We start from the raw sequence: 26208 nt of genomic DNA on the forward strand, positions 1-26208 counted from the left end.
CTCTTTGCATATAGCCGGCAAGAGGTATATTATTAGAGAGCTTGTGCGACAGAGGTTCTATGGGGCCCACCATGATGACCATGTGACATCTACTCCATACATCTGTTGCATCATGTCATGTTAGGACGTCAACCCAAAAATGAGGCAACTTAACTCAAGTGTGCCACATCATTGAAAAGAGTGAGGATGGGTCACCCACCATTGAAACTATTTTGACACCCTTTTTTCTTTCCCACTCTACGTGTAGCACACACCTGTGTGCGGCCCACCCTTTCCATCCATCTCTCTCCCCCTTTTACTCTCCATGTCTCCCTGATCTCTCTACCTTCCTCTCTCCATGTGTGTTGCACATGCCATCCCCATAATTGATGATAAGGACAAGGTCCTATATGTCCTTAAACTGGGGGAGGACTTCAAATATGTTTAAAACCAAGCAATCTCACAATGCATCCTCTTTTGCCCACCTTCGACAATTTGTGGATGCTACTCCATCAAGAGGACATGTAGTCCTAGCACAATTTCACCTTCTATTATCAGAGTACGGATGAGATTAGATTATCTATACTGATAACTCCACAAATCAGAATGATGTAAAAAGAGATCCTTTTCTCAATTTTGAATTTGATCATTTGTCAGTGTTGCAAAGTTGTGTGCCATTGTTTCTAAATATTTTCCAACTCATACCTAGAAACTGAGTAAACCTCTAATCCCTTTAAAGATCTTTGTCCCCGCCACCCCCCACCCCCATTACATTCCACCCAGCCCCTCTCCTAGTCTCTGTCAACACTAAAAGCAGCATAATCTTCTCCAGCTACTGATGCTTGCCCATTGCATTCAGGAAAGGAACAAACTCTTAACATTGTTTGCTCCTATTGAGATTCGCCTCAATCATCAAAGACAAAACTGTTAAAACCTCCCCATACACAGAAGCCCGAAACAATTGTAATTGGATCAATACTATGATCAAAGAAATGGCTACACTATACAAAATGATACATGTTACACCATTCCCCGACTATCAGATAAAATGTCATAGGTTATCCAGGGGACCTACAAGGTAAAACGTGATGCAGATGGGAGTATTGAATGCTACAAAGCAAGGCTTGTTGCGAAGGGATATGACCAACAATGATGAAACATTTAGTTAGCTTGAATTTGTCAAACTTATTCTTACAATTGCCAACAAAGTCCACTTTATCAATGGATGTTAAAAATACCTTCCTACATGGGCATTTGAATGAAGTGTATATGGAACCAAGCCAACAATTGTTAGGCTGATGCCTGCTGCGGCAACATGAGGATAAGTTTCATGCCATGGTTCTTGCCTTAGTTGCAAGAACCTTCTACCCAAGACGTTGTTCCCTTTCTTAAAAACCACTCCTGCTCCTGCTCGTGGTTTTGCACCTCCTAGTACTCGTACCACCAGCAATTGACATCATGATTCCAACAAGAACATCTTCAACTCAATCATTTTTTGTATCTTCTTTCTTTAAACCAAACCCAAATAAATTAATTCTATATTTTCTTAATACATTCTAGGTGGTAGGGCACATGCCATGCACGCGGCGAAAGGCGGAGGGTAAATATGTGGGTTATAGGTAAATGCATGCTACATGCAGAGATAGAAAGTGAGAAGGGCGCAAAATGGTTTCAACAGTGTGCAACTCATCCTTACTATTTTTAGTGTCATAGCCCATATAAGAATCCAATCTGCCTTGTTTCTGGACTGATGTCCTAGCATGAGCTAACACAACAAATGCATGAAGTGAATGTCGCATAGTCATCATGGTGGACCCTAAGAAGCCTTTAGCACACATGCTCCCTAACAATGTGCTTAAAGTAGGCTACACACAAAGAGAAGAGGTGGGTACAGGCTACTCACAAGTAGGCATTGAAAGGACAAAAATACCTTTAGAAAAAACCAAAGCTTACATACATCTCTTTATATTAGTATTGCAGGGCTAAATTTGATCACAATACTAGCGGGTAAAATCTAAGCCATTTGGTGGCTTTTTGCAAGTGAAATATGAACCATACATTAGACACCAACCACATTTTTCAATTCCCAAAATACCCCAAACTTTGTTAAAATGCCTTCCCATGTCCTTTGAATATTCAAAGTTCTCCACCTAGGGAAACTAATTGCAAGGTTAAAATTGTCCGCCGCTACTCACTTTATTTACAATATAGACTTTCAAATCCTAATACTATTTTATGTAGACACTTCCTATGTAGCCTTGCATGTTGAAACTTTTTTAGCATGTCACTTCCCCATTCTCACACTAAAGTATAATCCCTTTCATGCATCCTAGACTCATCAAAATCCTGAGAAAGCCTAACATAGTTTGGATCCATTGCCTACTAGCTAATCTTGACATCCATTTGAAGATTTATATAACCTTTATGATAATAAAAGCAGTATCCAGATTGCATCAAACCTCATCTTCTATGAGTAAAAAAAAAAAAAGCCAATTGTCACATCCTAGCAATTACTTGACATCCTTGTCAATATTTCCACTTCCATGCCACTTGCCAGTTTATTCACCCAAACAATACATGCCATTGCTCAGCACCAGTTTCATCTGAACAATTCTCGATACCTCAAGAATTTTTTGGGGATGTCAAGATTAGTAAATGAGTTACTTTGTTTTACCTCTCCAATCCTTTTTGGGACATCCATGTCCTGTTAATTATCCTTTTCGGGACATCCATGTCCTGTTGATTATTGTTTCTATGCATCTGAGAACACACACGATCAATCAAAGTATAAATCCAAACCAGATAAGCTAGTCAATGAAAGACCAAGAGATTAGATGTTATATTGGGACCAGATCTGACCCATCCAACGGTCTTGATTAGAGATCTCACAAAATGGGCCATCTAGAGTATAGATAAAAGCCAGATCAAGTACCTAGGTTGACTTGAATGTTGACCTGAACATATAGAGGCCAGATTATTTATCTGGAGCAAGTTTAGTAGTTTGATTGGCTTGTGGGACCATAAATCCAATCAGATGGCCTTGATTGAAGATCGAATGGATTATAGCAGCCACCAATCCATACAATGTGGTTGTGTTAACAGACCATTCGCAGGGTATATAGTTTAAGATATGCCATAGGTCTGAAATAGTAAAACCACAGATCCTGTATTTCTTCTTTGTGCATGGGTCTATAAAAGACCCCAAAACCATGCTTATGATTGGTTTTTTATGATTGAATAAAGGAAAAAAAAAAAACTTGCAAGTGCAATGTTCAATAAGGCTGCGATTGTGTCTCAATATGTAAATCTTCGGTGGTGTGGTCTCCTCCATGCTGCCCACATCTTTCGGATGAAGAGGTAGTTGAATTGGCTTTGCTCTTGAATCTTATCCAGCTGTATCATCCGACTAGTGGGGAAAGGGACTGAATGATTTGGAGGAAAGAGAAATCTGGCAAATTTTTGAGTTAAGTCCTACTCCATGCTTCACAAAGTAGGGGTGGATGGTGTGTTCAAGAACACAATGTGTGGTCCTTGCACATATGCGACTGTGGCATATGCAATCCTTGCACATATGTGATCACATATGTCAAATATGCGACAATATGAGATCGCATATGGGATGTATGCGATCGCATATTGGCCCAACAGTCAGAAATCTGACCATTCAGACATTATTTTTTATTCTTTATTTTTTTTTTTCAAAATCCAACCTTTTTGCCCATAAAAAGGCATTCTACATTCACTCTCTCTCTACTCTCATACACTTTCAAAGTCTCAAATCTCTCTTACATAATTACATTCTCCATCTTTCAACTCTCGAGTTCCAAGTCTTCAAGGCCCAAGCTCCAAATTCTTTCAAGTTTCAATCAAGATTCAAGAAAGTAGAAGCAAGAATCATCGAATTCCAAGTCAAGTCTCTCATTTCATTTTCTACATCTCATAATTCTCATTCATTTCATTTTCTACATTCTCTTATTTATCATATTCATTCTCTAGTTACATAACATTCATTCATACATTCTCTCTCTACATTCTACATTTTTTAATCTCTAGATTTAGATTCTCTATAATCTATGATTCTACAATCATTCATTCTCATTTCATTTCCATATCTCTTTAATCCCTAGATTCTCATTTCTACAATCTACATAACTACATTCATTCATTCTCATTTCTCTCTTTACTCATTCATTAATCTTTGTTCTCATTTCTATATCTCTTTAATCTCTAGATTCTCATTTCTATTCTACAATCTGCATTCATTCGTCATTCTCATTTGTCATTTTCTACAAAGTAGGTACAATCTACTTTCATCTAAGTTGCAATTCACTCATTTGTCATTTCTACATTTCTCTCTCTCTCTCTCTCTCTCTCTCTCTCTCTCTCTCTCTCTCTACATTCAAGAGTCAAGAGACGCAAAACATTTGTTACTTTTAGCTTGTTACAACTTACAACTTACAAGAAGAAAAGATTTACTTTTCAAGAATCAAGCAAGAGTTCAAAGAAGGCACGAGTCTACATTCTACAAGAGCAACAGGAGTACAAGACTACAAGTCTACAAGTACAACATTCAAGACAAGAATATGTTTCCAAATTTTAGATTGTGTAATTGTAGTTGAGCTCTTGGCCCATTTAGGAAGGAAGTTGGGTCGGATATTACTTCATCCCAAGCCAGAGCCAGTGACAACCCTACATCAAGTACATGACAGAGATGCATGAATCTAAATTCTACAAGAGCAATAGGAGTTCAAGACTACAAGTCTACAAGTACAACATTCAAGAACAGAATATGTTTCCGAATTTTAGATTGTATAATTGTAGTTGAGATCTTGGCCCATTTAGGAAGGAAGTTGGGGTTGGATATTACTTCATCCCAAGCCAGAGCCAGTGACAACCCAACATCAAGTACATGACAGAGATGCATGAGGCGCTGTCCTTTGCTTGGCCCTTGCCGCGCATGTGCCATGGCCCAAAAGCTAAGTTGTCCATTGAATCCCTTTGATTGGATATAAACAGGTCTCTCTCTCTCTCTCTCTCTCTCTCTCTCTCTCTCTCTCTCATCTCTTTAGTCTTGAGTCTTTACTTTAGTTTAGTCTTTAGTCTTTAGTTTTTACAACGTACAAGTTATAACAAGAATCAATACACCATGTCTTCTTCCCAATCTTCCTCTTTGAAACCTAAGTCGAATTACCTGAGTTGGAAGTATAGGCACTATCGTAGTGCTACGGATAAGACTTACATAGTATGTGAGTTATGTGGGTATGTGGGTTTCAATAGCATTGTGAGGCACAAACAACACCTTACACATTTACCGCAATCAAATGCAAAAGCATATGATAAAATTATTCCAAAAATCCGAGAGGGGCATCATAGGATATATGAATAAACAAAAGAGAAAGATATGCAATAATTCCCCACATCAAGAGGAATATATAGAACAAGATGCATATGAAGATATAAACGTAGTTGATGTAAATGAAGCTAGCTCTACCTCCCCTACATCAACAGGCCGGTCTAGACCACCACCGGCCTCGAAAAGAGCTTGTGGGCATGGGCTCATGGATAGATGGTGTAGACCAGACCCCGAGAATGTGGGGTTCGGCCAAAGGGCCAGCTCAAACAACTTTAGAAAACTAATATAAACAAAAAGACAAATACTACTATTTAATATATCGCTAAGTAGTTTTACCAAACCGACATTGCTTTCAATGCAGTTAAATCGAAAATCTTTGAAGTTATCGTTAAAGCAATAAGTCAATTTGGACCTGGATTTAAACCTCATTCATATCATGAAATGAGGGAGAAGTGTCTCAAAGTCAAGGTTGATTATACACGATCCTTCATAGCCGAATATAGGGAATCGTGAAAAACATATGGTTGTTCACTCATGGCCGACGGATGGACCGATAGATCTAGTCGGTCTCTCATAAACTTTCTGATGAATTGTCAACTTGGGATTGTTCTTGAAATCTGTGAACGCATCGGCTCATTCCCATACTGCAGATTACTTATTTCATTTACTAGAAAGTGTAGTTGAGGAAATCTGAGAGGAATACATTGTCCGGGTAATTACAAACAACGTAGCCTCGTACGTAGTTGTTGGTTGTTGTCTTATGGAGAAGAGCCGCTATTTATTTTGAACCCCCTGTGTGGCCCATTGTATTGATCTTATGTTACAAGATATTGGTAAGTTATTTTTAAAAGTGATTATATGACAAGAAGAATCAGTCTTTATGTACAAACATGTCATTCTTCTCAATCAAATGAGAAAACACATTGGGGATAACTTGCTACGTCCAGCAGTCATCCGTTTCGCTACAGCCTTCTTAACACTACAAAAATTAAATGCAAAATAATAATAATAATAATAATAATGATAATAATAGAACTTCTAAGTTTTAGTGTCGGCCGATTTTACAAATGGGCCTTGGTCAAAGAAGACTGGAGGGAAACAGGTCCAATAAACAATCCTTTCGCAAAAAAAATTGACACAAGTGGTAAAGGCATTAAAAGTATCTGAGCCCTTAGTCACTATATTATGATTGGTGGACAGGGATGAGAAGCTAGCAATGGGTTATATATATGATGCAATGGAGAGGGCGAAAAATAAGCTCATGGACCATTTTAACTATAGGGAGCGTGATTACAAGCCCATTATAAATATTATAAATAAAAGATGGGGTAGCCAAATGTTATCTCCATTATATTCAGTTGCCTACATCCTTAACCCAGCATGTTTATTCGCGTCCCCCGATCCAAGAGAAGCAAAGATTATACTCATGGTTGGTTTTATTGATGTGTTAGAAAGTATGGTTCCAAATAGAAAAGAACAAGACAATATTTCAGCTCTATTGGACTTCTATACAAAGAATGGGGTTATATTCTCAAGGGATATTGTTGACAGCCACCAAACAATGAAATTGCCCAGTAAGTAGTATTGTCCCAAAACTCTTACAAATAATTTTTTACCGTTTGTGCTACAAAGTCTAAGTATCTAACCTACTCTACATAATCTATTTTTCTCAAATCTCAACTAGTTGGTGAGTTGCCTATGGAGTGGACCTGAATAAAAGGATCCGGCTCTAAGGAAGTTGGCCATGAGGATTCTTGGATTGAGTTGGGATAATTATAAGTGTAAGCAAAGTTAATGCCTGATGCACACAGTCTTTCATGCTGATTCACACCAAGAAAAGGAATTGCCTTGAACAAAAGAAGCTCAACGACTTGATCTTCATCCAATACAATCAGAAATTGCGAGAACGATTCCAGACTAGGAAAAAGAAGCCTGGTTTCTATAACCTTCTCTGCTTAGATGAGATGGATGCAGATAATGAGTGGCTCGTAGAGATGAAGGCTCAATTTGAAGATGTTGTTAGTGCCTCGATTTGTCAATGACAAGAGCTAAGATGTCTTGAGTCGGTTAAGCCTCCATAGGAAGACATTGAAGACTAAAGACACAAAGACTTGAAGCATCAAGGCTGAAGATAACAGGTAAAACATGAGGTGCCTTGGTAATCCTAGCCCTAGACCCATTTAGGTCCAAAACAACCTACCCTAGATGACTTGCTCTATATAGGAAAATCCTTAGTCATCAGATTTGTGCTGGCAAAACATGTGCAAAAGAAAGCAAACCAATATGCACAAATTTGATTGATCGTCGATCAAATGACCGAACCTTCAATCAGTCTTGATCGATCGAAGGCCCTTCGCTCGATCGATCAAAGATGGCCAAAATAGTCTAGCGAGCTTTCTACCTTGTTTTCGTACAGACCTCAATCGATCGACATATCAAGTTCAATCAATCGAAAGTCCACAAGTGTCCAGTGAGTTTCTACCTTTTTAGCGAATTAAGTTCAATCAATCGAAGGGGTCGCTCAATCGATTGAAGTTGGTCGTTATAGATCCATTGGAGCCTTTTTTTAAATAAAACTAGAAATTGGATCTTCGTGTAGATGATGGTTTTGAGTGAATTAGAAGCCCTAGTGTGTCCCAATACTAACCAACACTCTTAGGCTATCACCTAAAGAGATCCATGCCCACTTCATTGTGATTAATCACTCTAATGAGCATTCCAAGCTCCATTTGATGAAGCACATTATATCTTGCATTCTCCAGAGTTTAGACTCCACATCCATACGTAAATCCTTATCTAAACATCATTTAGAATGCCCATCTAGGTGAATCCCAATTGGAACCAACCATCCTATAGTTGTAGGTTATTTAACCTCTCTCATTACCTTGGTAGCTCTCATCGGGAGCATCAAGTGCAAGGTAGCCGATTGAAGGAAGCGGAAGATGACTGGCTTCAAAGATTGAGGAAGCACGAGAGAAGTAGATTCAAGCAAAAAAGACGCTCTCAAGAAGGCGCTACAACGGGGCTCAATCCGACAAGGTTGTCATTTTTAGAGTCCACATACTCTTTCCTTGTGTAGGATTTGACTATAGAGTTTATGACCTAAACTCGCATAGGTCCTTGTGGAGGACTATATCACAACCGGATACGGGTGCATACGTAGGCCACTGACACGGGTGCAAACGTATAGGTTCTTATGGAGGATCGTCACCGGGCACGAGTGCGTACGTGTTAGACTAGAAAATTCACACCCATGTGGTTTGTGAAAAATGATAGGTGATCCGCAGAGATCTATGTGGACTTTATAGGTAAATTTAAGGGTTTTTGCCACTTTTTTTTTGTGTGCTTGATAGGAAAATCTAAGGATTTTAGCCTCATTTTCATTTTGTAGTTTAGCTTTTAAATTGCTTCATTTTGGTATCATACGTTTTTGGCTAAACTACCATTGGTCATGTTGCTTAATAGATATATCTGTTGTATGACCAAATATGCATGCTCCATGTTTTTCATGTTTATATGCACCCTATATTCCCTTGTTAATATGTGCTTATAGGAAAAATCGTGATTTATAGAACTTTCCATATTCTATTCTTATAATATATCCATGGAATTGTCTCTTTGTCATTTACTAACTAAAAGGGAGAAAGATCAAGTCCCACCAAAACAAGTTGAATATTATTTGGCAGGTTCTATTTGTTATGGGGGAATTGACGAAGATATGAGGAGCATTTGAGGGAGAGCATAGCAAAAGTCTACATGTCTTGTATTTATGTTGTAAATCATTGTAATATTGACATATAATATTTTGAGTTGTTTTGGTTTGTCATTGATATGGACCATGACAAGGTTTAGGTTATTTTTTGTCACGTGATTGACAAAAGAGGAGATTGTTAGTGCCTCAGTTTTATCAGTGACGTGAGCTATGATGTCTTAAGTCAATTGAGCCTCCATAAAAAGACATTGAAGACTGAAGACCCGAAGACTTGAAGCATCAAGGACGAAGATAACAAGTAAAACATGAGGTGCCTTGAAAATCCTACCCCTAGACCCCTTTAGGTCCAAAACAATCTATCCTAGATGACTTGTTCTATATAGAAAAACCCTTATTCATCAAATTTGTGCTGGCTATATCATGTGCAAAAGAAAGAAAACTAATATGCACAAGTTCGATTGATCGTAGATCAATCGAGCAAACCTTTGATCAATCTCGATCGATCAAAGACCCTTCGCTTGATCGATCGAAGGTGGCCAAAATAGTCCAGCAAGCTTTCTACCATGTTTTTGTAGAAACATCGATAGATCGACATATCAAGTTTGATCGATCGAAAGTGCGCAAAAGTGTCCAGCAAGCTTTCTGACTTTTTATCAAACTAAGTTCGATCGATGGAAAGGGTCGCTTGATCGATCAAAGATGGTCATTATATATCCATTGGAGCCTTTTTTTTTCAATAAAACTAGAAATCAGATCTTTGCGTAGATGATGGTTTTGAGTGAATTAGAAGCCCCGGTGTGTTCAAATACTAACCAACACTCCTAGGCTATTACCCAAAGAGATCCATGACATCTTCATTATGATTAATCACTCTAATAAGCATTCCAAGCCCCATTTGATGAAAAACATGGTATCTTGCATTCTTTAGAATTTAGACTCCACATACATAGGTAAATCCTTGTCTAAACATCCTTGTGTAGGATTTGAGTATAGAGTTTGTTACCCAAACTCGCGTAGGTCCTTGTGGAGTGCATATATAGGCCACCAACACAGGTGGAAACCTGTAGGTTCTTGGGTAGGACCATCGCCAGGCACGAGTGCATGTGTTAGTCTCTGTGGGAGCCTCCGGCGAGAGTATATGTAGGTTGGATTAGGATGTAGTGGTTGATGGTTAGACAATAAAAAACAAAGTCTCTGCGAGAGCCACCGACATGGGTGGAAACGTGGTCTATCGACACAGGTGTGAACGTGTTCCACCAACACTAATGCATACGAGTAGATTCTTGTGTAGGACCGAAGGTTTGTGGTGAACGGTGAACCTATTAAAAACCATTGTAGAGGTTAGAGGTAAACCTATTGGAAACCTCCAAGATAGTGAAATCCGGTACACCCAAGGAGAGTGCGTCCGCCGGGAGTGGAGTAGATTATGATTTGTGCACATTTTCTATTCATGCTTATGACTCTAATTGGTTGAAGTATATGAATGCTTGAATGGTTGTATGCTAGCCATTTAATTGATCGCGCACACACAAGACATTTATCTCGCACAAATACTAGTGGCTCAACTTGTTGTATCATTTGTAGCCTATTGCCCAACCCCACCCCCCACCCCCCACCCCCCCCGTGTCCGTCGAAATTGGAATAGGCAAGTCGTCGAACCACCATATATCATGGTATTTGCAATTGTGATTTGTGCACATTTTCTATTCATGCGTATGCGTCTAATTGGTTGAATTATATGAATGCTTGAAAATAGACTAGTGGCTCAACTTGTTGTATCATTTGTAATCTGCAATTGGACCCACTTGGCTTAAAAGCCTAAGTGTTTATTGTTTTTAATTGGCGAATTTTTTTAAGTGGTCTTATTCCCCCCCCCCCCAAAGAAAAGGACTTGGCCATAATTCTAAGCTCCGCCAAGCTTTCGCATGTCGTGGTAGACAATCCACGCAATTTCATATGTCGCATACGGATCAACACATAAAGAAGGTACTTCTACTTCCGCTCGAAGGTGAATGAGAGGTGGGGCGAGTAGTAGCAGTCAACCTGTGGAAGAGATTGAGGAGATAGGAGGATATGATAATCAAGCTGAAGATCCACATCCATTGTTGGATGTTAATGAAGTATTAGTACATACAGATGATGATAAAACAAAATAAGAAGTATATGTGGAAGAAGGAGATGACTCTGATGATGGTGGTGGTGGTGATTAAATGTCTTAATGGCAAATAGATCAATGTATATAGCATTTATTATTATTTTATTAGTTTGTACAACTTGTAATTTGTAAATTATATTTCCATTTTCTACAATCAATAATAAACAAATAGCTTCTTCATTTTGTTGTTACTTTACTTCCGACTTGTTAAATGTTAAGTGTTATTTGTTAACTATATTGTTGAATATTGATGACTTGATGTTTAATTGACTTAATTTCACTCAAATGTATTTTAAATACATAAAATTAAGTATCTATTAGCTTAGGAAAGTTCCCCCTAATTTCTTAAATTTTTTACATTTTTTTTCTTACTTTCCCTATTTTTTCGATTTTTTTAAATTTTTCAAAAAAAAAAAAAAAGGTCTCATATGCACAATTCGACAACATTCCTATGGTGCGCCCCACCCAAAGATTGCAAGATTTTGTTAACTCATTGCTAGGGGAAGGGTCTTAACCGTGGACAATCTTCAAAAATGGGGGATGATTTTACCCAACATTTTTTTTTACTTTGCAGTGCTAATTCAGAATCAGTTAATCATCTATTTCTTCATTGCCCGTTCACTAGCAAGCTATGGAGTGGTTTCTTCTCAACTTTCAATGTCTCTTGGGTCATGCCGTGCTCCGTTGGCGATTTGGAGGAAAAAGAAATCTGGCAAATTTTTCAGTTACGTCCTTCTACTCCATGCTTCACAAAGGAGGGGTGGATTGTGCGTTCAAGAACACAAAGTATGTGTGGTCCTATGGCATGCCCCACCCAAAGATTGCAGCATTTTGTTAGCCCGTTGGTAGGGAAAGCGTCTTGACCGTGGACTATCTTCAAAAAAGGAGGATGATTTTACCCAATGTTTTTTTTTTCTTTGCAGTGCTTATTTAGAATCAGTTAATCATCTATTTCTTCATTGCCCGTTCACTAGCAAGCTATGGAGTGGTTTCTTCTCAACTTTCAATGTCTCTTGGGTCACGTCGTGCTTTGTTGGTGATTTGTTGATGGCTTGGCATGGTGTGAAGGTAGGAAAGGAGAAGAAAGCTATGTGGAGGTTATGTTTGCTGGCGGATATTTGGGCGATTTAGGTAGAGAGAAATGGGAGATGTTTTTGTAATGTTAACCACATGGGTAATAGGAAGGGCGGGGGATTTTGTTTTGGAATGGGAATTGTGTAAAGATGGGTAAAAAGGCCTTTTATCCGTGTGTTTTGGAGGGGAGTTGCAGTTGCTGTTTTTTCTTTGTATTCTTTGTCGCCTTCATGGCGCTTTGTTAATAAAATTACAGTTACCTTTCAAAAAGAAAAATAGGGCAGTAAGATGCCACTAACAGGGTGTAGAACTTGAGAGATAAGTTCCAACCTATCTATCTTCGGCCTAGCCTGTTTCTCTTGAATATTCAAACTGTTTTGTCGACATCTGCTGCTGGTTTTAAGACCTTTCTGCATCACTCTTTCTTCATGAATGGTGTTGTAATCTTGCAAGAGTTTCTTCTGTTATATTGCACAGACCTAGGGTCATTGCCCTGATCATTTTTGACACAAGAACCATGTAACTCCTATCATCCTTTCTAGTATTCCTCCAACTTAGGAGGAAACCAGAAATCACAAGATCCACAAGTTGCAGCTACAACAAAACATTTCTAAACAAATAGAGAAAGCATTCAGTTTCATTCCTTTTACTTTATATGCAAACAAATGGAAACTGACCTTGAAGCTGTACGAGTATCAGAGTGTTGCCTAACATAGCTTTCATCGGCAGAATGCCCATTATCACTATTGGCATAAGAATAATTGGGCTCTAATTTCTGTGAATTTTTGTGTGAAGTCTTCTCTGGTAGAGAACTTGCTGCATTTTCTGTGACGTCAATCAAATGTTGAATCACTTGACATTGACCGACGTCCATATTAGCTTGAGACATTTGTAGTTCTACCTGGAGCTTCTCATTTTCTTTCTGGAGGGCTTCATCAAATGCCAAGTTTGGGTAAGAACAAGATAGAGTCTTTTTCAGCATCATTGCGTCATTTTTTGAGGGATCGGGCTTTAAAATTGCATCTTGCACTTTTCTGTCCTCCTCATCCAAAGTGTACTCACGCTGATCCCTTTCAATATCTTGTAGTCGTTCCTGACAAGTTGATGAAAGAGACAAATCAAAATGAGAGTAACATGTTGCAGATTTATCACTGACCATAGTACAAAACATGGCTAGTCAACATGGGACTCAACAAGTCTACACGACCTGATAAGTCATCTGCACACCATGTCAAGTGAAACCTAGTCCATCCAGGTTTTGGACAAAATCAAGCCTCATTTTCCTAATCAACCAAGAACTCGCTCAATTTTCATGGTCAGAACAATTCGAGCGAGTCTTGCTTATCTAGACATGATTTTAGAACTGACGTGTAAGGGCATCATGAGTACCACATTAAAAACTAAAGCAGAAGGGAATAAAACAAAAAGAACTAAAGCAGAAGGAAAGAAAACAAAAAGAAATTAAACTTTAAAACTTTAAACCCATAAGTCTTACTACATTTTACTCTCTCTTACTCTCACTCCCTTTCTCCATCACCCTTTATGCATAAATGAAGAAGAAGAGAAAGGAACACCACTTGACTCTCCCAAACAAGAAGTAGGAGAAGAAGTAAAAGGACATCTACATTTTTATTTTTTATGCAATTATAAAATGAAAATTAGTTAAAAATATGTTCTTAATCTGCCCGGGCATCCAGCTTAGTACCAGTTGACCCATGACCAAGGCTAGGTACCAGTCTGGAATTCTGACAAGGAAGAAGACAACCAAACACTGAGGTGTAAAAACAATCCTCTGATTAAACATAACCTTCGAATTAAATTCAAGCAAACCACAATTATCCCCCCTGCTTTGGCACTGATCGCAGCTAAAATTGAATCAAAAGAAGCAATTGCATCAGAAAAAGCAGAGACCTGACACAGTGCTTTCTATTTTTAGTTGTGTTGCTCCTTGTCAGCCATGGGCAGAGGATTATTGACAGCCTATGAACCAAATAAGTTGAAAACAAATTGTGACAATATATATATATATATATATATATATATATATATATATATATATATATATATATATATATATAAATCCAACATTAAACATTCACATCATCAACAAAGCCTTGTCCCAGCTATTTGGGATCGCATTCATCATTAAATATTAACTCATTTAAATGGCCCAATCACAAGGGGTGATCTTCGAAATCCAATCACCTATGTTTTTCAAATACAGGCAGGGGGGGGGGGGGGGGGTTGTTTATATATTCACTTTTAATTATTATAATAATTTGAACACATTTATATTAATTTTTCAGTTTTTTATAGGTTTCATCAAAATTATATTAAATATAAAATACATGGGTATTGCCAAGCCATATCCAACAAAGGTTCAGTAATCAGTACCCATTCAAGGTTTAAATCACAGTGACATCATAAAAGCCCACTGGTGTTATCATTATGTTACAGTAAAAGTTGTTAAGAAGCAGAAAAACACGAAATTGGAAATTCGAAAAGACCACAAGAAAAAAACAGCTGTTTTTACCCCCCAAAAAATAAGGCAGTTACATACCATAACGTAATGCCATTATATTTTCATCATGTATGGAGTACAGAAAACGGCTGTGATCTGTTACATATTGAGAAAATAATAGCCATTATTTTACAGGCCATTTTCATCACATAACACTGCCGGCTGACTTTCCACATTATAATGGGTGTCGTGACATTTTTCTTAACCTTTCTGCCGTGTCCTGCCGGTACCCCGACTCTAAAGGTCCAGGTATCATAGCCGATCACCATCATAACTCTGGACTAGTGCTGGTGTGTTCTCCTTGTTAGCAAAAGCCGCGCAGTGGATCATCCATTCTCAATCCCAAAGAATTGAAACTGTATCCAATGTCAAATATTTGTTGTACACCATTCCATTTCCCTGTAATGTATACTTGTGTAGAACCAAGGATGAAATTCAGGTGCCATAACCATAGCATTATCATGTACAAAAGCACCACTGCCTGAAAAACATAACATACTGCATGAGAATACACTACGCAGACCATGTGTGCTTTTAGTAAGACTTAATAGAGACCATAATTTTATAATAGAAAAAAATTAGCATGATAGTTAGCGATAACTACTTTCTCAATCCATTGCAGAAGACAAATGACAGACCTCCATTCCACCATGTTTATGTAATACATAATCATTTCCCAGAAGATTTACTTATTGGATAACATGTATCAGTTTGGTGTTTTGGTGCCCCATGTCATGTTCATGTTCCAAATGAAATTACAAGGTCAGGTGTTCATGTAGGATAGAGCCACCAAGTAATCTAAGACACTCTTACTCTATGATGCTCAAACATAGACAAACCAATATGGGGAGTGGAGATGTCACCGTGGATTGCGCAAAATCTAGGACACAGATCTAGGGCACAATACAGAGACAATATCCAATGACACAGGTACCATGAGAAAACAGTTACAAGGTCATAAATAATGAACTAAATACAATGTTATGACCTACAAGTATCCAACGGCCTTACTAGGATCAATAACATACACATCATGTCCATGCTGGTAGGCTAAGAAGAAGCCTAGGGGTATCATACAGTTTCTGTCACTTCTCTGTTTTGGCGGGTAAGCAGAGCAGGCTGATACTCAAGCCAACATTTCGCACTTCTCGTTTGGCAGGTAAGCAGAGCAGACTGATACTCAAGTTTCAGACCACAATCAATGGGGGACTCACTTCAACCTGCAAATACCAACATTTCGCACTTCTCGTTTCCTGCATTTATTTCATGCTTCTTGTTGAATGCTATGCAGCATGCACCTGTTGTTAAACAAGACGTTTCCTGCAACCTTTTTTATGAATATTTCCCACAACCATTTCTCGCATCATATTTCTGAGTTCGGTAGCTATGTTCCAGACCCATGTCACTACCTTTTATCCCAACAGTGCTATAGCTGCAAAGATTTGAGCCAGTACTAAATCAAGCTTTGTAGTGCAGCAATTAGCAATTAAGGATAAAAGTTGTTCCTTACTCTTGCTCTGGTGGTAGACTCTTAGGAGTTTCAACACCTGGTCAAGGGTTCGAGTACCCATAGGCGGTGAAATTCCACTACGGAGTGAGTGTGTGGGCGTGTGTGTGTGTGTGCGCGTGTGTGCGTGTGTGTGTGCGTGTGTGTGTGTGTGTGTGCAATTAATCTGTGCGTTTTTTTTTTTTTTTTAAGGATAAAAGTTGTTCCAGGTTCAATCCATCTTAACAAACATAAAAGCAAATGAGAGAATTGGTCTACAGGACAACTCTCATTCATCAAGATGAATTCAAGTTGGGTCACTGCTACTCAGCACCATCACTTTTGATTGATATTGTGAATTACTGTCATAAACATGGGTGTATGGACAGTAGATCAAGATATTAAACCATTTCTTTTTATTGATACTGCAACTCACCATTGTAAAAATACCTGAATGATCAGTGGACAGCACGTGGTAGGAAACCATACTGATTAAGAAAATCCTACCTCTCCAGTCTCTGGCATTCAGGAGGGTGAAAGTAGAAAAGAGTCGATTGCCCATGACTCCACATTTGAAACAGATCAAGTCCATTAACTGGATGGTTAGGATATCCCAGTCAATGAGATTTTAGTACCATGAGCCTTCCAAATGGATGGTCCAGATTCAAAGGAAAACACAGTGACCTACCCACATGGGTTCACTCTCCTCAACACAAAACCTCCACTTGGAAAAAAAATAGACAAAAGAAAACATAGTGGCCTACCTAATTTCTAAAACAACAACAGCAACAGTAATAGACTGAAGATATATTTGACAAATTCTAAAAGAAATAATCATACCCTAGACCTAACACAAAGGGGTCAAAATTCCCTGATAACGACCAAGCATACCCAAGTGAAATCACCCAACAACTGGCTAGTTTTGTAGCTTTGGCCACACAGATGGATAGTCCAGATTCAAGACCGTAGAGCCAAATGCATAGAGCTGAATCTCAATGAAACAACATAGGCCCATCCAAATCAACCCAAAGCCTCCTATTGGAATTAAAACGACAGCAACAAGACAAGATCACCTAACAGATCTCTAATCAGCAGCAACAACAACAAAAAAGAAGAAATATGAAGATTAATAATGGGAAGAGGATTGAAAATCTGCTTCATGTTCATGACAAGCCATGGCTGCTCATCACACAGACCACACCATGAACATATCTAGGGCCCAAAATCAGGCTGGTCCACTAATCACACAGATCCGAAATAAACGGCTAAAAATTAAACTAGCCAGCAACTAGTTCGACTTTACATGCATAGCCAACCTGATCATTGGATCTGCCTGGTTACTGGGCCAGGGAATGCAACAGTATCACCTGTCTGATAAGCAGGGTGGATCTCATAGACATGTACCACGGTAGCATGTGGACTGAAATGAGGATTCTCAATCCTATTGACGAATTGGAGCAAAAATGTCTCATACATATTAGGAACCAAACTTATTAGAAAATAGCCGATTTATAAGATATTAACGTGACAAAACTAAATTTTTTTAAATAGCAGCCCATTATCAAGATGCGGAAATTCCCTCAAATGCCCTGTATACAGATCAAAATGATAATAGAAAAAGCTTACCAAACAATACAATATATATATATATATATAGAGAGAGAGAGAGAGAGAGAGAGAGAGAGAGAGAGACTAAAATTACCTTGACCCTGGCATTATCGACAAGAGTGATGAGCGGCACAATCCTTAGATACCGATCGATCTCACCCTGGGCCTTGCGGAACTGGTACACAATGTTCCACCCCATCGCCAGCAGATAAAGATAGCTCCTATCCTGGCAACTGTTCACCAGGATGTAGGACCGCCGCAGTGCATCCTCAAGCTGCTCCAGCGGCTCCCGCGTCTCCGGATACTTCTTCAGCTCCGAGATCTTGAGCTGCTCCAGCAAGTTCCCTATCAGCTTCAGATGCTGTGCGAACTGCCTGCAGTTCTTCTTGTGCAAGCGGGCCGTGCTCGCTGCCTTCACGATCATCCCAATCAAACGGACCGCATCAAATCCTGTGAGCTGTGCGATGTTCGCAATCTCCCCTAGCTGGTCCCAAGATGCCGCCATCTCTCTCTCTCTCTCTCTCTCTCTCTCTCTCTCTCTCTCTCAACGAAGACCTCAATTTCCAAAACCAGATTTTTTGCCGATATCTCCCGCGGAACAAGTGGAAGCCGCCATGCAAATTAAAAACGCAATTTACAGAGAGATCGAGCGTCCATTTGCGGTGATCTCCAAATCGCAGCAAGATCCAGAGCTCTCATTCTCAGATCTTTTACAGAATCAAATTTTTTCGCCGGATAAAATCATTTCAGCATTCTCATCTCCGGTTGCTAAAAAGCTCTAGAAACTTCCGTATCTCTTCCTGGCATTTGCATTTATAAGGAAAAAGAAACAACTGAAAACAAAACGATTGGCTGGAAAAGGGACGGAGAATCCGCTGATAGGAGGGAAAAGGGAGTGGATTTGATTTCTCTGTTTCTGGTATTCTTTTTTCCTTTTTATTTCATGTGAGGTTCTTATTTTCTGTGGAGAAGAAGCATTTCCATTATCTCTTATAAGAGAGAGATAGTCGGTACAAAAGAGAGGTTTGGCTTTGATTTCTGTGAATTTCAGGCATTGCTTTGCGTGAAAAGCTGGGTGTGGATTTCTGGAAGCAAGTTTTGGTCCTGGAGTGAGTGAGAGAGTTTTGGAGGTTTTGAGGTCTCTCTCTCTCTCTCAATCGGTGTGGTGTTTTTTTTGGCTGCTCTGTTGTTGGTGTTGCTGCAGCGCTCTCGCTGTCTCTCTCTCTTGGCTGTACCACTGGAAGACAGGAACCAAGGAAACGGCCCTTGACTTTGGAGGATATTACACAAGATGCCCTTACACCCCTTTGTTTTGGGGGAATACTTATATCTAGCCCACATGCCGAGAGTTCCAATGATCAGGACCGTCCATTTTTTGGATTTCAGAATATAAGATATAACCTAAGAAAATTTTGCTGAACGGTTGATTCTAACCTTCACTATCTTTGGGCTATTAGACATGTATTCGGCTCAGAGAATCAAAAGGTTATGACTATCCACAAAGCGTAATCACTGGGTAATAACTGATCTACATCAGTAAAGATAACAAGGACGGCTTAAATTACCCGACCGTAAGGCATGTGAGCCCCGCTAGGTGGGGAATAGGCGCTTGTTCTGAGTCGCGGCTCGAGCTGGGCAGGGGACTACAAGACTCGCCTAACTCGACTGGCCTGACTCATTCGGACCCAACTCGACCCGATCTGAATGGATAAGTCAGTCCAAACCGAGTAGGTTTCTCTCAATCCGAACTCAAACCGAGTCAAGTTTGAGTTACCCGGTAACTCGACCCAACTCCACCCGAAACTCAATCCGGTCTGACTCGACTCGATCCAAAACTGACTCGACTCGATTTTGGGTATATATATAATAAAAAACCCCAACCCGATCCCAAAATCTCACTTCCTCCCTCATCCTCCTCCTCCTCTTCCAATCCCGACAACCACCTCTCTCTCTCTCTCTCTCTCTCTCTCTCTCTCTCTCTCTCTCTCTCTCTCTCAATCTGAATTGGTGCCAACTCGATCCGACTTGGTACCTTTTACCAGGTCGGACTCTATCCATATTAATCCAGGCCAGACCCGGATTCGAATCGGTTTAAGCATGCTAGACTCGGTACCGAGTCGAGTCAAGTTCGGGTCAAGCTTATTTCAAAACTGGATCGAGTCGGGTCAACCCTAACTCAATCCGACTCAACTCAATGCCCAGCTCTAGTCGTGGCAGAGGAAAAGGTCGCGAGTAAAATGACCATTGATAGATATTTTTCGTGGACTTTGCCAGCAAGATTGGCATGGACATTTCCACCCCCATTGCTTCTGACGCGGTTTGGTGGGTGACCCCAACTGTTAAGAATTTCTCGGGAACTACTCTAGTCTCACTCCCTCTACAGGACTCTCTTCAACATATCTCTTACTATTTTTTCCTTTTGTAATAGGTGTGTCATATATCATTACTTCTTGTTGTGGTTTGATTCATAGTTTCTACCATGTGATAAATGCGGGCGTGCCAAAATTGAATATGCGGCTCAATTCAAACCGAACAATTATGACCTCAAGCGTCAAGATAGGCAGATGCTGAGATCGAATAAGATCGGTCACCTATTCAGCCACTCGCACAGTATGTTAAACCGATTATATGGTAGTCAATGGGTAAGTTTCAAGTCTATTCTGACTTCAATTTCTTCAATTCTATTAGTTGAGATCACATGTCCAAGGACAATTTCCTTTTAAACCATGAAGTGACACTTTTTCCATTTCAAAACAAAATTCTTCTCTTCACACCTTGTCAAAACCAAATTCAAGTGCTTGAGGCACTCATCAAATGTACTACCCCAAATAGAGAAATCATCGATGAACATTTCTAGAAAATGCTCAACCATATCTGAAAAAATACTAGGCATGCATATCTGGAATGTCATAGGAGCATTACATAGCCTAAATGGCATCCTTGGGTAGGTGAATGTAAGGTCCGTATCCTAGTCCGTACTATTCCATAGACTTTCGCGATCCTCCCAGTCGAATTCCGGCAATTCACGATCTGTAATCAGCATTTACGCGCGATCCTCAGTCGTGTTCCATATATCAAGTCAGCTCGACTCAATACTTGTACCAGTGCGACCGCGCCGTCGCCGCGGTTCCGATGCAGCATCTCGCACGCCGAGGCGATACCCAGGCCAGGAGATGTGGGCCCATGTTCAGTTCGAGGAAAAATGTCACGCATTGCAATCTCAAGAGAATGTCCCATCAATCATATCAAAAGTCAAGTACTCCATCCCATCAAGTCAAGTACAAGCAATCATCGCCCTCTTACATCACCCTTACCTAAAGTCAACTCTCGCTCTCCACCCATCCCTCTCTCACCCAAAATTCAACCCAACCCATCCCTTCCTTACACCCATCCCATCTCTTTTCATTCATCACTTCTCTCTCTCTCTCATATCTCTCTTCACTCTCAAGCTTCCAAGAGAGCAATCATCCATGGCCTTCCAAAGGAGGGGAGAGAAGCTAGTATGGCCCACCTTCTTACCACTCAATCCAACCCTTAGATCATCATCTCAACCGTTGAAATTGTTCCCTTGGAGCTCTAGCATGCATTGGCGGAAGAAGGAAGAGGAGATCTAACGGTGGGTGTTCTATAGGTTTAGATTCCATGTTTTGATGATGGGCCAAGTGGGGCCTACTGATTGATGGTATGGATCTCACTTTGGACCCTAGATGTGGCCGATGACCTACTATGATTCTCATGATCATTCCATGATGGGGCCATTCTCCATTGACCCCATCATGATGTTTACTTTTCTAAGTTTGAAAGAGGTCATCTAGACCTTCCATTTTGGTGGAGAAGGAATCTCCACCGTTGATTTTTGATTTGGTGGGCCCACATGTATTGGGACCCACTTGATGTATGATTGAATGCATGAAAGGGAGGGTCTATAGTGTCGGGGTCCCTCCATCACACGTGTCCCTTCCTCTCTCTCTCTCTCTCCTTCTCTTTTTCATTTTTTGTGTGATGATGTGGCTATGTGGCCCACTCGGATGGACCCCACCATGAAGCATGTGTTTTATCCAAGCCATCTATAGGTGGGGCCCACCTTATATATGTGTTACCCAAACCGTCCAGTGTCCAGGGACGCTGGACGTGGCTACATAGTGAAGTGTGAACTGACGGTGTGGTGTACTTCCAACATATATATAGCTTGATTCAACAAGCTTTGGGTGGACCGCTCATGCAGGCCCCACTCATGATGCACGTATTTAATCCACACCGTCCACCCTATTTTCCAGTTCATTTTAGGCATTAAGCCGAAGAATGAAGCTGATCCAAAACTCTGGTAGGCCACACCATCTAGAACATTATTTTAATAGTTAAAACTTATTAGAACCTGCTGTGATATTTCTGTGCGTCGAAAAATATCCAATGTTAGGCTGGTTGGGTGTACCATGAGCCATAGAATCTAGTACATGAAGTGGTTTGTCATGATATGGGCCCCACCTATGAAAAACTACAAGAAAATAAAAAAATAAAAAAAATAAAATTTATATAGCTAAGGGGCTGACGCCCCTGGCTGCTAACGTCCAGCGTTCAGGACGCTGCAGCTCCTGCTGCTTGTAAAACGGGCAAGGAACGTGGGCCCCACTACAGGCCCCACCCTAATGCGTGTTGAACATCAACACCGTGCATTTGATGGGTCCCCTTTATATATGGGGTGCCCCCAAAAATCAACCGTTCACAGCACTCAGGTGGTCCACACCACCTAACAGCACGAGGTTGAATGTCTACCATTAAAACCTTTTTTTTTTGGGTCCCAGAAGTTTTGGATAAATATGAAATTTGTTTTTCCTCTTTATTTAGGTCTGTGTGACCTTATCAACAGATGGGATGGGAGATAAACATTATGGTGGGCCCCACGTGGGACCCACCTGCAAGAGGATTGGCTGGTGTATGAATACACCAGCTATATAGCTGTTGTATTGACGTCCCAAGTTTTGAGGGCCCCACATATGAGGTGTGTCGTATCCTCAACGTCCATCCTTTGGGGACGCGGGCCCCACCTTGATGTGTTTATTCTATATCCACTCTACCCATCTGTCCAGGGTGGTGTGGGGCCCACGTTGATGTATACATTGTATGTCCATGCCACCCATCTGCTGGGCCACAATATGATGTATGTGTTTTATCTATACCATCTAAAGGACGGTGGGCCCTACCATGGTGTATGTATTTTATCGGCACCATCCAGTTGGGATGGGACCCACCTGAGGTATGTTTTATGTGCACGCCATTCTTGGGCTACGGTCCACCATGATATATGTTTTATCCTTGCCGTCCATCAATTTTCAGGCCCACCAGAAGCATGTGTTTTATCAGGCCCAATTGTTGATTGATTGAGGCCTATTGTGTATGTATGAGGCCCGCCGTGATGTGTGTATTGCATACACACTATCCATTTGGTGGGGCCCATCTTGCAGACCCACCATGTTGTATATGTTCCATATTCATGCTATCCATTTATTCTGGACCGTATGAGCTGTCCCATCAGGCATTTGAGGCCCACATCATGCGGCCCAATGAGATGTATACTTGGCCCATGTGATGGGGCCCACCTATTTTGTATTTGAGGCCCATTATGATGTATATTGAGGCTCTCTGGTGCGGCCCATGTGATATGTTCCACTTGTTATATATAAGGCCCTCTGGTGCGGCTCATGTGATATGGTCCACTTGTTATATATGAGGCACTCTGGTGTGGCCCATGTGATATGGTCCATTGATGTGTATGAGGCACATTAGTGTGGCCCATTGATGTAGCCCACTTGATATATATGAGGCCCATTGGCACGACCCATTGATGCGGCCCATTTGTTGTATAGCCCACTGGTGTGGCCCATGTGATATAGCCAACTTGATGTACGTGAGGCCCATTGTGATGTGTTGAAGGCCCATGGTTGTGATCCTTTGTAATGTATTCAGGCCCATGGGACGTGGCCCGTTTGTTGTATATGAGGCCCAAGTAGTGTGGCTCACTTGTTGTATATACGGCCCTTTGTGTGAGGCCCACTATGTTGTGTATGAGGCCCTTGTGTGAGGCCATGGCCCACTATATGTTTGCCCCTATGTAGGCCACTCCTTGGGAGCAATGTTGGTTAGATGTCCACATTGATAAGCAATGATGGTTGGATGTCTACATTGTGACCTTCCCTTAGGCCTTGTTAGGCCCATTCTCATCATTCTCCTATGAGTTAACCCAAATAAGTGGGCTCCATTCGTCATAGACAGATAGTTTCACGCTATTGGATTTGATATAACCATGGTCGAGGACCAATCTTTATATTATGGTTGATCGGCTCTTCATTTATGGACCCCACCTTGTTCATATGCTAATTGTCAGTACCGATTGTCGATGCTGATCATTGGTACCAATTATCGAGGTCGATTGTTGAGGCCAATTCTGATTGTTGAGGCCAATTCTGATTGTTGAGTCCGATTTCGATTGTCGAGGTCGATTGTCAAGGCCGATTATTAAAGCTGATTGTCGAGGCCGATTATTGAGGCCGATTCTGATTGCTAAGGCCGATTCTGATTTATCGAGGCCGATTATTAAGGCCGATTCCGATCGTCGAGGCCGATTGTTAAGGCCGATTCCGATTGTTGAGGCCGATTCTGATTATCGAGGCCAATTATTAAGGCTGATTGTCGAGGCCAATTGTATAGGCCGATTGTCGAGGCCGATTCCGATTGCCGAGGCCGATTCTGATTTGTCGAGGCCGATTGTTAAGGCCGATTCTGATTGTCGAGCCGATTTCGATTATTGAGGCCGATTTCGATTCTCGAGGTCGATTCTAATTGTTGAGGCCGACCACCGAGGCCGATTCTGTTTGCCGAGGCCGATTGACGAGACCCAATGTGATGTATATACGACCCATATTTGAGGCTCATTGTGATGTGTATTCAACCCGCGTTGAAGGCCCATTATAATGTTATATGAGGTCTATGTGATGAGGCCCATTGTGATGCATTTGAGGACCAGGCGATGGAGCCCATTGTGATGTGTATTAGGCCCTTGTGAGAGGCCCATCGTGATGTGTATTAAGCTCTTGAACGAGGCCTATAGTGTTGTATATTAGGCCCTTATGTGAGGTCATGGGTCCACTATATGTTATGCTCTATGTGGGTCATTCCTTGGGAGCAATGCTGGTTAAATGTCCACATTGTCGAGGCTAATTATTGATGCCGGTTATTGATACTGATTATGAGTATGCGCGAGCATAACATCATGATACATGCACATATGCATCATCTACATGTTTTTATGAGGTGTGGTTGACCATTGCATATGTTATTAGGTAGGTTGTTATGAGACACCCTAATAGGCGAAAGTTATCTCACATGAGCACATGGTATGCACGGGATTGATGCATGACTGGATTGTATGACTCATGCATCTTGCATTGTGTGTTGTGATTACTATATGCCCTAGCGACATCAGGGTCGTAGCCTCTACAAACATGTCGTGGATGGCCAGATGGGACATTGAAAATCTGTTACTAGCATCGGGCAGCCATAGATGATCCTAGGTGAAAATCCCTAAACCCTCTTAGTACCAGAGGACGTCCCAATGTTGAGACCGAGTATATATATATATGAGCGAATGAGAGCCGTATACCAGTAGGCCATGTCTCTCACTATGTCGTGGTTAGTTGGGAGGGGGTGTGGCCTTACCCGCCTAAGGGAGTAGGCATAGCTAGGCTGAGTTTAACCAGCTCCTAAATGGGTCCGCTATCGACGAGCCGGGTAGGCATTGTTATACAGGTAGGTAGTGAGGTCTTTTTCACTCGCTGGGCTGTGCGGCCTGTAGGGGCGGTAGCCAATTTGGAGTGTACTAGACCCCAGTGATAATCCCAGAGATGTACAGTACTGATTTGTAGAGCAGGAGTTGCATACTCGACATTATATTCATTCATTCATTTACTCACTATCCACTCGAGCCGGTGGTGCGCAACTATTGTTATGTGTACTTTCGCAATGGTTAGGATTTTGGTTGGGGCGCGCGACTAACCTGAGATCAGGAGGTCTACCACATTGAGTTTGACTATCCAAATTTAGGTATGGGACTAGTTTGAATAGAATTCCCTTGTGATGGACTCCATAGCCTGCGATACTACGTACTATCATCCCGACTTCACGCTCTAGCTTGATCATTTTATTGGTACCACATATTGCATTACATCCGCGGCATATGACATTTTGGGTTGCTATGTTTCTGCATTTACATGACCTATATGAGGCTGGCGATATTCATAGCTCTTCTGAATTGCATATTGTATTG

The 26208-nt window shown here is 40.8% G+C and overlaps 1 protein-coding gene across 3 annotated transcripts in view; it reads right to left on the reverse strand.

Moving 5' to 3' along the window:
- LOC131237134 (protein MID1-COMPLEMENTING ACTIVITY 1) overlaps nucleotides 1–19077 on the reverse strand; it is a 43384-nt gene extending 24307 nt beyond the window's left edge. For 2 of the 3 annotated variants that reach the window (XR_009167060.1, XM_058234797.1), the window contains exons 1-2: nucleotides 17983–19077; nucleotides 12951–13366 (exon numbers count right to left, since the gene is read on the reverse strand). Coding sequence is in view for 2 of the 3 variants with exons in the window: in XM_058234797.1 (XP_058090780.1) it covers nucleotides 12951–13366; nucleotides 17983–18393 (827 nt within the window). In the remaining variant the exon portion in view is untranslated. The remainder of the gene's footprint in view (nucleotides 1–12950; nucleotides 13367–17982) is intronic. The other variant, XM_058234796.1, reaches the window with a different exon arrangement.
- Nucleotides 19078–26208: the final 7131 nt, after the last annotated feature.

The sequence above is a fragment of the Magnolia sinica genome, chromosome 2, assembly GCF_029962835.1.
Source record: "Magnolia sinica isolate HGM2019 chromosome 2, MsV1, whole genome shotgun sequence".
In the NCBI taxonomy this organism is placed as follows: Eukaryota; Viridiplantae; Streptophyta; class Magnoliopsida; order Magnoliales; family Magnoliaceae; genus Magnolia; species Magnolia sinica.